The following is a 13,938-nucleotide window of genomic DNA, read 5'->3' as shown; positions in this document are numbered from 1 at the left end:
ACACCCAACATCACCCTAAATGGAGAGAGCCTGAAAGCATTCCCACTGAGATCGGGAACCAGACAGGGATGCCCTTTATCACCACTCTTATTCAACTTTGTGTTGGAGGTCCTAGCCAGAGCAATTAGGCTAGATAAAGAAATAAAGGGCATCCAGGTTGGCAAGGAAGAAGTAAAAGTATCTCTATTTGCAGATGACATGATCTTATATGCAGAAAACCCTAAAGAATCCTCAAGGACGCTACTGAAACTAATAGGAGAATTCAGCGGAGTATCAGGATACAAGATAAACATACAAAAATCAGTTGGATTCCTCTGCACCAGCAAAAAGAACACTGAAGAGGAAATTACCAAATCAATGCCATTTACAGTAGCCCCCAAGAAGATAAAATACTTAGGAACAAATCTTACCAGAGATGTAAAAGACCTATACAAAGAAAACTATAAGACACTACTATAAGAAACCAAAAGAGACCTACATAAGTGGAAAAACATACCTTGCTCATGGATAGGAAGACTTAACATTGTAAAAATGTCTATTCTACCAAAAGCCATCTATACATACATAAAATACAATTACAATCCAAATTCCAACAACATTTTTTAATGAGATGGAGAAACAAATGAACCTACTTCATATGGAAGGGTAATAGGCCCCAGATAAGTTAAGCATTACTGGAAAAGGAGAACAAAGTGGGATGCCTCCCTATACCTGATTTTAGAACCTATTACACCACCACAGCAGTCAAAACAGCCTGGTACTGGTACAACAACAGATACATAGAGCAATGGAACAGAATTGAGAATCCACACATAAATCCATCCACATAGGAGCAGCTGATATTTGACAAAGGCCCAAAGTCAGTTAAATGGGGAAAGGACAGTCTCTTTAAGAAATGGTGCTGGAATCACTGGATATCCATCTGCAAAAAAAAAAATGAAATAAGACCCATACCTCACACCATGCACAGAAGCTTACTCGAAATGGATCAAAGACTTAAATATAAAATCTAAAATGATAAAGATCATGGAAGAAAAAATAGAGGCAATGCTAGGAGCCCTAATACATGGCATAAACAGTATACAGAACATTGCTAACAATGCAGAAGAGAAACTAGATAACTGGGAGCTCCTAAAAATCTAACACCTATGCTCATCCAAAGACTTCAGCAAAAGAGTAAAGAGATTACCTACAGACTGGGAAATGGTTTTGAGCTATGACATTTCTGATCAGCGTTTGGTCTCTAAAATCTACATGATACAGCAAAAATTCAACTACAAAAAGACAAATAACCTAATTAAAAATGGGCAAAGAACATGAACAGACACTTCACTAACGGAGACATTCAGGTAGCTAGCAGATCCATGAGGAAATGCTCATGATCATTAGCCATTAGAGAAATGCAAATCAAAACTACAATGAGATTCCATCTCACTCCAACAAGGCTGGCATGAATCCAAAAAACACAAAATAATAAATGTTGGAGAGACTGGAACACTTATATACTGTTGGTGGGAATGTAAAATGGTACAACCAGTTTGGAAATCGATTTGGCGCTTCCTTAAAAAGCTAGAAATAGAACTACCATATGATCCAGCAATTCCACTCCTTGGAATATATCCTAGAGAAATGAGAGCCTTTACACGAACAGATATATGCACACCCGTATTCATTGCAGCATTGTTTACAATAGCAAAAAGATGGAAGCAAACAAGGTGCCCATCAATGGATGAATGGATAAATAAATTATGGTATATTCACACAATGGAATACTACACATCAATAAAGAACAATGGTGAGTCTGTGAAACATTTCATAAGATGGAGGAATCTGGAAGGCATTATGCTGAGTGAAATTAGTCAGTTGCAAAAGGACAAATATTGTATGAGACCGCTATTATAAGAACTGAAAAATAGTTTAAACAGAGAAGAAAATATTCTTTGACAGTTACGAGAGTGAGGAGGGAGCAAGGGAGAGGGGTTTTCACTAATTAGGTAGTAGATAAGAACTATTTTAGGTGAAGGGAAAGACAGCATACAATACAGGAGAGGTCAGCACAACTGGTCTAATCCAAAAGCAAAGAAGTTTCCTGAATAAACTGAATGCTTCGAAGGCCAGAGTAGCAGGGGCAGGGATTTCGGGACCATGGTTTCAGGGACATCTAGGTCAATTGGCTTAATAAAATCTAGTAAGAAAGCATTCTGCACCCCACTTTGGAGAGTGGCGTCTGGGGTCTTAAGCGCTGGCAAGCAGCCATCTAAGATGCATCAATTGGTCTCAACCCACCTGGAGCAAAAGAGAATGAAGAACACCAAAGACACAAGGTAATCATGAACCCAGGAGACAGAAAGGGCCACATAAAGCAGAGACTACATCAGCCTGAGACCAGAAGAACTAGATAGTATCCGGCTATAACCGATGACTGCCCTGACCGGGAATACAACAGAAAACCCCTGAGGGAGTAGCGAAGCAGTGAGATGCAGACCTCAAATTCTCCTCAAAAGACCAGACTTAATAGTCTCAGAATAGAAGGGCCCCGGAGTTCATGGTCCCCAGACCTTCTGTTATCCCAAGACTGGAACCATTCCCAAAGCCAACTCTTCAGACCGGGATTGCACTGGACTATGGGATAGAAAATGATACTGGTGAGGAGTGAGCTTCTTGGGTTAAGTAGACACATGAGACTTTGTAGGCAGCTCCTGTCTGGAGAGGAGATGAGAGGGCAGAAGGGATCAGAAGCTGGCTGAATGGACATGAAAATAGAGAGTGGAGGGAAGTAGTGTGCTGTCTCATTAGAGGGAGAGCAACTAGGAGTATATAAAACCACCAAACCCAGTGCCGTCAAGTCGATTCCGACTCATAGCGACCCTATAGGACAGAGTAGAACTGCCCCATAGAGTTTCCAAGGAGCGCCTGGCGGATTCAAACTGCCAACCCTTTGGTTAGCAGCTGTAGCACTTAACCACTATGCCACCAGGGTTTCCAAGGAGTATATAGAAAAAAAAAAAAGCAAGGTGTATATAAGTTTTCGTATGAAAGACTGACTTGGTTTGTAAACTTTCACTTAAAGCACAATGAAAAATTTTTTTAAATACACCAATTCAAGGGTTTCTTCATGTACAATTCAGTAACATTGATTACATTCTTTGAGTTGTGCAACCATTCTCACCCTCCTTTTCTGAGTTGTTCCTCCGCCATTAACATAAGCCCACTGCTCCCTAAGGTTCTTATGTAATCTTTTGAGTTGCTGTTGTGAATTTGATATCATATAGATAGTTCTTAAAAGAGCATAATGCTCCAGGCAGACATTTTTACTAGTTAAGCTAAACTGTTGTTTGGTTTTAAGAAGAATTCAGGGGATATTTTTGGTGTAAGGTTTAAAGATGATCTCAGGGCAATAGTTTCAGGGGTTCATCCAGTTTCCATGGCTCCAGAAAGCCTGGAGTCCATGAAAATTTGAAATTCTATTCTGCATTTCCCTGCTTTTGATGAGAATTCTTCTACAGAATCTTTGCACAAAATGTTCAGTAATGGTAATCAGGTACAATCCAGTTCTTCTGGTCTCATGGCAAAGGAGGCAGTTATTCATGGCAATTAGCCACACATTCCATTTCCTCCTCCTATTCCTGACAACTCTTCTTCCTCTGTTGCTCCAGGTGAATAGAGACCAATTGTTGTGCCGTGGATGGCCGCTTGCAAGCTTTTAAGATGCCAGGCACGACACAACAAACTAGGAGGTAGAAGAGAAGTGCTAAACACATTATTAGGCCAATTAACTGGGATGTCCAATGAAACCATGTTCCTAAACCTCCAAACCAAGGAACCAAATCCAATGAGGTGTTCCTTATCTACAGATTCTGTCTTGCAGAAGTCTAGGTAAGACTCAGGTTGGTACAGCTGCCCTCATGTATGTCATGAGCCACGATCCTAGGTATCCACAGGTTTCTCCTACTCAGCATCCACATAAGGAAAGCACCTTGTCCGTCTAAGCCCCAGCTTTGTAACTTGCCCCTTGTATTAGTATATCCACGTGCTAGCCATTGGTCAAGATCTTCCAATCACACGGTTAACCCCACCTGTGTACATTATTGCCAAGGTGTTCTCTCGTTTCTAATGAAAATGATGGTCTGTTTGACCTTTGTTCTGCTCTTTTTTGCTTCCCATTTACACACCTGGTTGTTGCCTGATATTTGAATGACATCACTCTCTCATTCATCTCCCTTCCACCAATTAAAAAAAAACTAATAAGTCAAAAGTAAATGAATAGTGGTTCTTCAAGAGGAGAAGGGAGAGGAAGACATTTTAGGTAGACAGAACAGCTTATGCAAGACAGGTTCAAATAGTGATTATTGTTCCACTTGGCTAGACATGGGGTTGAGTAGAGGAAAATGTAGCTGGAGGTGAAGCCAGGAAGATGGATTGGGGCCAGATCATGAAGACCTTGTATGACATGCAAAGGCATACAGTCTTAATGCTGTAGGCCATGGGAGTCAATGCATATTCAGAGTTGACTGAATTGTAAAAAGATCACTTTGGTAGTACTGGGGAAGATAGTTTGGAGAGTAAAGGCAGGTGGCAGTGAGACCTTGAGGAGACTGATCTCACTGACAAGAGTTGATGAGGCCCTGATGTATGGCATTGTCAGTGGGAATGGAAAGGAAGGAACAGATATGAGGCAGACTCAATAAGGCTTTGCTAGCTTTTCTAACATGGAGGATTGGACAAGGATTGAAAAAGAGGAGTCTAACTTGGACAATTAAGTAGATGGTTGAATAATCATGGAGGAGCAGGTTTTGTAGGAAAGTTGATGTGTTCAATTTCAGACACAGTGATTTTGAAGACACTGGCACATCCGGGTGGGTGTTGCTGGATTCAGATCCAACTTAGATTAGACCTACTTAGAGCTGGACCTACATAGATTTAGAGGCAGAACTGTTGAGTACAGCCACTGTACAATTCCAGAACGACCCATTCACATATACTACAATGTGAATGGTAGCCATTTGGCGGGAGGAGGGGTCTTCATTATTTGGAGGTGATTGAAACCATATATGGGAATTAGATAACTCAGGGAATACGTATAAACAAACTCAAGAGAGGGGGGAAAAAAACAGAAGGCTGAGGATATAGCTCTGAGGACCAGCTGTTATGTAGGATGCTCTACCCCCCACCCCCCAACTGTCCCCAGACAAGGCTCACGTAGGACTCATCTAAGCAGATCAAGAGACTGGACAAGGCTGATTCCGTTTTCAAGGACAAAGGAGGATTCATCTTTCAGATGGCACTTGCCCTGCCTCCTCACCCTTCTTCCCATTAGAGAAAATTAGAGCCGTCTCTGGGTTCCCCTAGGCTCCCGTAGTCTAGCACTCAAAGAATTGTTCTGGCACCTGAAAGATGTCTCCTTGTTTAGGCAGCTGTTTTCTCTGAAACCTGCCAGAGAGTTAGCCCAGCCTATGAGCCTGGAGCTAGATGCTTTGAAACATCTGAACAGAATCACTTTCCTATTTTGCAAATGTCTTCCTTTCCGGCCTTGAAGAGTCACCATCCCTTGCTTTGCCTTTCCAGTCCTGATTTCTAGATTGTTAGTGAAATGTCTTTCCTTCTTTACCCACAGTTCTTCTCAAGGCAGACTTCCTGGAGATGAGAGTTGAGGCCACAGGTATGTAGTCTCCACTTCTGATTAAAGAACCTTGTTCCATAGAAGTTTTCTTTATGGGATCTGAGATTTTGAGGACTGGAATACCATGTAGGTTCAGAGGGTGGGAACTCACTTACTTCCATGTCTCAGTTCCCTGTAATCATGTGACCCTTCAGTTTAATGCCTTCCAATTCTGGGTTTCTGCATGTTTTTAAGTCTCTTTCCTTTTCCTCCTCTCTCAGCCAAACTATAGTATTAAAAAAAAAAAACTATAATATAGTTTAACAAATTGTCTTTGAACCCAATTCATTTGAAATCCTAGGCTGTGACATTTTGGCAAGTACTCAGAGAAAGACTCTGAGCCTCAATTTCCCAATCTGTAAGATGAGAAGATTGAAACCTTCCAATTCTGACATCTTTTGGGTCTACAAGGAGACCAGTAACCTCCTTTTAGTGTTCTAATACATGTCAAGAGTCCACATTAGTATCTGTAGAGGGACTCCCTTTCTTCAAATCAAGTCACCATTTCAGTTTTAACCACCTAAACCTTCATCCCTAGTCCTTTATATTTGTCAAATGCAAAGCACATCCATTATCTTATTTGGTCTATATCACATGCTAGAACTAAGGAGAATAATAAATATTTCAACTCAATTAGTAAAGGAACTGGGGTTTGGAGGGGACAAGTGACTTGCTAAGGTCAGAGGAGTCATGGAGGTCAAAGAAATTCACTTTTCTACCTAGGAGTTCTGATTGCTTGCCTATCAGTTTACTGGCATGACATGAACAAATATACAAACTCATTTGAGATTCAGGTATCTGGAACTTGGCTTTCTATGTGCTCCTTAGCTTTCCTTTTCTTCCTGGCACTACTAGTCCTCAGAGATCCATGGGTAGATAATCTTCTCCTTATCAGCTGGAAGGGTAAAGTTTATCTACCCCCAAGGAGGTGAAGTCCCAGTAAAAGAAAGGTTGAAGTTATTATAGGTCCATAAAGACAGTGGCCATGCTGAAGGGGGTAATCTCAGAGGTTCTAGTATCATGTTTCTGCTTCCCAAGGTAGACTTTTTTGGGAATTAGAGTTAAGGCCAAAGACATAAAGTCTCCATCCTGTTTCATGGGATGTGAGTTATGAGGGCCATTTCCTAGCCAACCTCTGTGCTCAGAAGATTAGCTGCCAATTGTAGGATTAGTCATCAAGATGTACCCCACTGTTCAATAGCTGGTAAGTGCTTGAGTAAAACCAAAAAACCCAAGCCCATTGTCATCCAGTTGATTCTGTACTCATAGTGACCCTATAGGACAGAGTAGAATTGCCCAACAGGGTTTCCAAGGCTGTAAATCTTTACAGAAGCAGACTGCCACATCTTTCTCCCATGGAGTGGCTGGTGGGTTTGAACTGCCGACCTTACACTTGGCAGCTGAGCACTTTAACCACTGCACCACCAGGGCTCCTTGTGCTTGACCAGTCCTAGCTAATTCTCTACCCTTTTCTTTTCCTTTCAGGTTTTAAGAGCCTTGGCCTTAGGGGACCCTTTCCAGCTTCTGAAATTCTTCAAACCTTGTGTGATGAGTAATTTTGTGAAGAGCAGCTCCTTACTGGCCCTGTACCTTCAAGTTCTGGGAGGCTATAAAATAAGGGGCACATATCCTGGACACATGTTTATTTCTCTGTATTCTGTCTTCATCCCCTCAGAAGGTCTATCTTGAATCCTGTGAGGAGAGATCTTGCTTATTCTCCTGTAAGACTGTGAATAACTGGACTCCCTGAAGCCAGACTGCAGAAACCAAGAGATTCAATAACTGAATCGAAGAGGGGAGCCCAGTTTTCAGCTCTTCCCTAAGCTTCCTGCATCCTCAAAGGCCACTGAACTCTGAAAGATTTGGGACTAAAGACTAATATTAGAGGTTTTATCCTGAGTTAAAGGCTCTGGTGGTGCAGTGGTTAAGAGCTTGGCTGCTAACTAAAAGGTCAGCAGTTTGAATCCACAGGTTGCTCCTTAGAAACCCTATGGGACAGTTCTACTCTGCCCTGTAGGTTCCTTGTGTGTTGGAATCTACTCGAGGGCAGCGGATTTGGTTTGGTTTTGACTTGGGGCCATTGTTTATGTTGGGGTAGAGAAGCAGGAGCATTTGCTGAACATTGGAGAATCTTAACACGTATCTTACTGAGGATATGGACACTGGTGCCAGGTTGAAGCTCAGGCACTGAAGTGTGTCTTCAAGAGCTTGTTTGCTCCTGTGTGGAGTCCCCACAACTCCTTCATGTGGACAAAGGAAGGTGGCTTTCCTGCTCTTGCATTCAACCGCTTAGGACAAATCTGCAAAGCATGTTTGGCATGTCAAAACCTAGGTCTTTTTTAATTATTCTTCCTCCTGTTTTCTCCTGACAGCTTCCTTTCCAAGCAATTGAGAAAGAAACAAAAGCTGAAAACATTTACTTTAAAAAGGCCGACAGTGTTTGTCCTAAAGGAGTTCCACTTTTGGGCCAAATGCTGGGAAAATGTGTTAAGATGGATTGAGGCCAGGCAGCTGTCACTGTTGCCTTGTGTTTACCTTCAGCAATTCTTAACCCAGTGTCCATGAATTTAGGAACTCCATGAAGCCCCTTGAAATGGTATGCAGAGTTCTAGGAGATTGTGTTTTTCTGGGAAGATGGTCCATGCATCATACTCAATTCCAAATGGGCTTGTGACCCAATAAAGTTTAAGAACCACAGCCCTTGAGATGGAAGACTCTTTTCAACCAAGTCAGTATTAGATTGGAAAGGTCCTTCAAGATCATTTAGTCTAATTTCCACATTTATGGTTGGGGAAACTGAGGCACAGCAAGTTAGCAGCCATGCCAGGACAAGATCCCAGGCCCCTGGGCTCCTATGCAAGCTTCTTCCCATTACACCACACTTATCTAGCAAGGGTCCTTATGATTGGTGGCTTTAGTGTTCATCACTTTTGGGTTTTAGATTTTGCCCCTCTTTTCTGATCCCCACATATTTTCAACTATACGGAAAACCTCCAGGCATAAGCCCAGGCCCCCCTCATTCATCATCTCAGTCAGTGGAAAGGAACTAAAACAAAATTGTGTAGTTCATCAGAAATCAGAGGAATAGATGTTTCTGATTCCCAACTGTTTAAGGAAAGCTGCTGGAGAGAGTATCAGTGCTTGTGTCCTACCCAGATGCCTGTCCCGTAGCCTGTCTTCTGGTTCTGTGTAATTATAATGTAGCCCAGTGTGAGAGAAAGGGTTCTCCTATTTGTACTTTTCTAATAAGGCTTTGCTATTGCACTGACTGTAGTACTGAGGGATAAGAATATGTATATATGCATATATATATGTATCTGTATCTATATATTTGTATATGTAGATGTATAGATACAGATACATATATGTAGAGAGAGAGAGTGACATAAAGCACACATGCCCAAACCACCTCTGAGATGCTTTTAGTATAGTGCTATTGAAAGGCAGTAGTCACTTTCAAGACTGAACCCCAAACTTGGTTGGTTTATTGGTTGTTTAGGAACATGTAGGCCAAGCTCTTAACCACTGTGCCACCAGGGCTCCCAATAGGTAGGGCCAAACATACTTAGAGCCTTTGTGAAACTAGAAACTTGATGCTATTCCAAATTAAGACATGCCCAGGTAGCGACATTGAACTCCCTTTTCTCTACCCATTCTCCCTCCTCCAAGTTTGAGCTCTCAAAAGGCAAAATTGCTAAGAAATCAGGAACAAGACAGCCAATTCAAGACAGCAAGTGGTCACTATTTTTCCTTCTGCTCACCCCCAAATGGAGCCTCTGTGAGCCCTCCTCGCCTCACCTAGGAAGTGCTTGCTGTGGCTCCCTGCTCTTCCCTATTAGATGACTAACTGAAGCAGGCAGGTGTGCAAATTTTGGCCACAGAAGCAGTCATCGGTGGGGTCTCAGTACCTTTGATGATAGGTAAAGACATGGTTTGAATCTGGTTTTCTTGGGAGTAAACCACAATCACCACCACAAACACTGGAAGATTGTTGAGAAACAGAGAAAGCAGCTGCAATCCCAGTAGAAGAGGTATCTGAGATACATAGTCATTAGATTACTGTGTGTTGCCTGAAAAGCAGATCAAGAGTCTGGTCTCAAGAGTTGGGACCACCAGTCTGGTTGGAGGCTAGGGAACAATGACTGGCTAACTTTGCCCCTGCCCTAGGCTGTACCCAAAGAATGAACTCAAGTACCTCCCCTTTGGCACTCTCATTTAAAAAACAAGGGCTTCTGTGGTGAGGTACACAGTCATAGAATGAGACTAGCTTAGACCAGTCTTGTTGGATAGTCATTCAGAAGAGGCTATTGGGAAGAGGGGGTGATAACTGAAGAGCAGCAACTATAGGAAATTATCAGCACACCATGGCCATTGGGTTAGAGAAACTAGCAGTGAAACTAACTAAGAAACTAACATTTATTAAGCATTCAGTAAATTTAGTCTTTACAACAGTCGTGCTAGGTAGGTGCTCTTCTCCTCTTCTTACAGATAATTACGGCCCAAAGGGCTAAAGCAACTGGCTCAAGATCACACAGAAAGTAAAGAGCAGAACCATGTTTTGAACCCAGGCCTCTCTGACCCCACACTCCATGCTATTTTCCCTTTGCCACAATGAGGTAGGGTATTTGAACAGAGGCCATATTACTAAAGCTGGCGTACCGAACAAAATATTAAAAGGCAAGTGTTTGAGGGGAGGAAAGAGAGGCAGATTCAGTTTATAGGAGAACGAAAACTGGGCTAAAGATATGCCTGAGTTGTGCTTTCTCGCCACCTTCGGTTTACTCATTTGGTAATGTTTTATAAAGGATCATTTAGTTTTACCGTATGAAATGAAGGATTTGTTTTTTAGTTAGTAGTTGTTAGTCCTCGGTTTAACTGTTTTTCAAAGGAAAAAAGGTCCTTTTAATGTGTCTGCATATTTTGCTGAGGTTACAGCATGTGCAGTGTCAGCCTGAGAGATGGGCAAAAATTTGAGAAGCAGTAAGGGTTTTTTTGTGTCTCTAAGGTACTTGATGCTTTGTGGTCAAAACCCTACAAGGTCTTTTTGTGGTGCTAAAGTCAAGGAATGATTTAGGATAAATATTGTTGAAGATTTTGCTTAAAAAAAAAAAGGTGGAGGAGTGTCCAGGCACTGCAGGGCAAAACTCAGCATTCAATTTCAGTAACAAAATAGGGTTATGTAGAATATTTCTAAAATAATTGCCTATCATCGGAGAGTATCCTTCCCTTTTCAAGAATTCCTTGATTCTATAACTAGAACTGATAGAGTAGTAGAGAAAGAAGTATTTCTGTGACTAGAAAAAAATTGCTCTTGAGAGAATGTAGATCAATGATACTACCTTTAAAGTAGCTGCAAACAAGTGGTTTTGACACATTACAGGCCCAGAAAATGGCTTCAAAAATGATAAAAAATATTGAAAAGAGAAGCAAGATACCTTGAAAAGATCATCTCGATGAAGAAAAGCCCTCATTTTCAAGGGGAAATGAAGGACTTGATGCCAAGGACATTAATAGGGGGCTAGAAACATTGCCTATGTGAAATACATACATGACATAAGGAAAAAGAAATAAGTAACAGAAATCCTGGGGCCTGTTCATGTGACTTTCAATAAAGTATGCAGACTGTCTTGTATAAATGGACTCTTTCTGCAGTTTTGTCATGGCAACAATCATTGAGTACATCTGGCATGATGCTGCAGTCACCACACATTACACATGTTGTCTTTTGCAAATTTAAAAAAACCAAGAAACAGAATCCTTTCAGACCTAGGAGTCTCAAATCTACAGTTGATTTTTTACCAAGCCTTTGTCACGCGTTCCCTCAGGCCTCACAACATTACACGCCATGATAGGTGACAACCCCATTTAACAGATAAAGAACTTGCCCAAAATCACATAGCTAGGAAAAGAGAAAATCCAGGACTGGAAGCTGGGTCTGTCTGACTGCAGAGACTTCCCACTTTCTAATACACCATGCTGCTCCCAAGGGTGAAGAAAAAGATTCCCAAAGGTAAAGATCTCAGAAACAGCATTTGGAGGTCTTCCACTCAAAATGTTTCCATGGACCAGAAGCGTTAGCATTACCTGGGAGCTTGTTAGAAATGCAGGTTCTCGGGCCCCACCCCAGCTCTGTGGAATCAGAATCTGTATTTTAACAAGATTCCCCGGGATATTTCTACACACATTAAAGTTTGAGCAGCACTGGTCCAAGGCACTTGAGACAGGAAAGAAGGTTGAGGAAGGAGACCGGTGACCTCTTGGTGAGGCAAAGACCAAAAACAGTGAATGAGGCCAAACTGGTACTTTGGGTGTGGTTACAAAGATTGTATCCATAGCTGCCTGCTTCTTACACTGTTGGGCACATGGCCTTGTGCTTTGATGACGTGTGAAGTTTCTTGGATTTCAAATCTTTGGGTATCAGAGGCAGTGGAAAGGTAATATGGGGCAGTAGAAGAGCTCCTTTCAGGAGCAATGGGAGTCCAGATTCAGCCCTGTCACTGCCTCTCTGTAATGCTGGGCAAGTCCCTCCCCCTCTCTGGGACTCAAATTTTCTACCTTTAAACCAGGTAGTCTCAAGGGACCTTTTCAGCTTTGTCATTCTGTTATTCTTGGGTATGGGTTTTACATAACCTACATTGTAATGAAAACATTGACAACTCCAGTGGCCTTTGGCCATGGTTTAGCATCTTCAGCTCATAATAAGAAAGGGTATTCTGGAAGGAAATATCATAGTCATGGCAAGGCAGCATTAATGAGAACTGCAAGGAACTGTGAGGGGCACGGCTCTCATTAACCACCTTAAAATTAGCTGGTTAAAATTAATTGAAGTATAACAAGACTTCCAGACTTCTTTGAGAATCAACTGCTTCAAACCATATGCTTGGCAAATCCTGTCATGTATCCTGAATAGGGTTTACTTTGCATGATTTAATACAATAAATTCCTCCTACTTGGGCCTTTGGAAGATAGTTTATTGGGAATGGGAGGAGCTTGTTAAAAAAAAAAAAGGTAAGACTCCTGCTCCCCCATCCCCAAGACCTGCCACTCATCTTTCATCTTTCCAGGTTATTCTGATGCCTACTAACTGAAGACCACTGGCTACAATCTAACCTCTTACAGATGGAAAAACAGGCTCAAAGAGAGGAAGGGATTTTCCTAAGGCCACATACAAAAGCCAAGGGCAGAAAACAGGTGTCCAGATTACCAGCCTGAGGTACTTTCAACCCTGCTTTCTTTGGGTGGTCAGTTTTTCAGAATCAAGATATTGCTTTCTGCAGAAGAGCATACAAGGCCAGGACTGATAGGCCCTCCCATCCGGGTACTTTTTTTCCATCATATGTTTAACACTCATTCCCTCATTTAAGCCTCACAGCCTACCAGCTAGACAGAGCAGGGACGATTATCCCCATTTTTTGAGGCTCAGAGCGGTGACATGACTTGTGCAAAGTCACACAGGTAGGAAACAGACTTGGATCTAGGTTTTCTGATTTCCCCTAGACTACACTGCTTCTCTTGGGGAGGAGAAGCAGCCCTTCAAACCCTCCGCACTTCTCCTAGATGTGTTAAGAGCTCTAAGCACTAAGGAAGCAATTGCTTCAAAACAGATTGTTTTTCCTGTTGCTGAGTATCTTGACTCGTCTATGACTTGAAACTTTGTAGAGCATTCTTCTGTCCTTACATCATTTTGTCCACATAACAGCCCCCATATGATGAATATAAAAATTGAGGCCCAGAGGCATTATATTAGTCTTCTACCTGCTTTAACACATTACCACAAATTTAGCATCTTAAAACCCATTTATTATCTCACCGTTTCTATGCTGAATTCTTTGCTTAGGGTCTCACTGAGCTAAAATCAAGGTATCAGCCAGGGCTGCGGTTCTCATCTGGGGTTCAGAGTCCTCTTCCAAGTTCAATTTTTGTGGGCAGAGTTCAGTTCCTTGTGATTGTAGGACTGAGGTCTCCATTTCCTTGACGTGTGGCCCTCTCCATCTTCAAACCAGTAACTGCACATCAAATACTTCTGTTTCTCATTTTATTCTCTGACTCCCTCTACCTCTACTGTTAAGGGCTCATGCTGTTTCATTGGGCTCACCTGTATAATCCAAAATGATCTCCCTGTTTTAAAGTCAGTATGTGTCGTTCGGTGCTGTTGAGTTTGTTCCGACTCATAGCATCCCCATGTACAATAAAACGAAAAAACTGTGCCATCCTTACAATCATTGCTGTGTTTGAGCCCATTGTTGAAGCAACTATGTCACTCCATCTCGTTGAGTGTC

At 42.0% G+C, this 13,938-nt stretch overlaps 1 protein-coding gene across 2 annotated transcripts in view; it reads left to right on the top strand.

Annotated features, from left to right (window-relative positions):
* The window catches only part of OPHN1 (oligophrenin 1), a 558,532-nt gene extending 544,933 nt beyond the window's left edge, over positions 1–13,599 (top strand). The window contains exons 23-24 of one of the 2 annotated variants that reach the window (XM_064278400.1): positions 5,615–5,659; positions 7,145–13,599. In XM_064278400.1, the coding sequence (XP_064134470.1) occupies positions 5,615–5,651 (37 nt within the window). In that variant the 3' untranslated portion in view covers positions 5,652–5,659; positions 7,145–13,599. The remainder of the gene's footprint in view (positions 1–5,614; positions 5,660–7,144) is intronic. The other variant, XM_064278398.1, reaches the window with a different exon arrangement.
* The last annotated feature ends 339 nt before the right edge of the window (positions 13,600–13,938 follow it).

The sequence above is a fragment of the Loxodonta africana genome, chromosome X, assembly GCF_030014295.1.
Source record: "Loxodonta africana isolate mLoxAfr1 chromosome X, mLoxAfr1.hap2, whole genome shotgun sequence".
NCBI classification, from domain to species: domain Eukaryota; kingdom Metazoa; phylum Chordata; class Mammalia; order Proboscidea; family Elephantidae; genus Loxodonta; species Loxodonta africana.
This window is presented reverse-complemented; position numbering and strand designations above follow the sequence as displayed.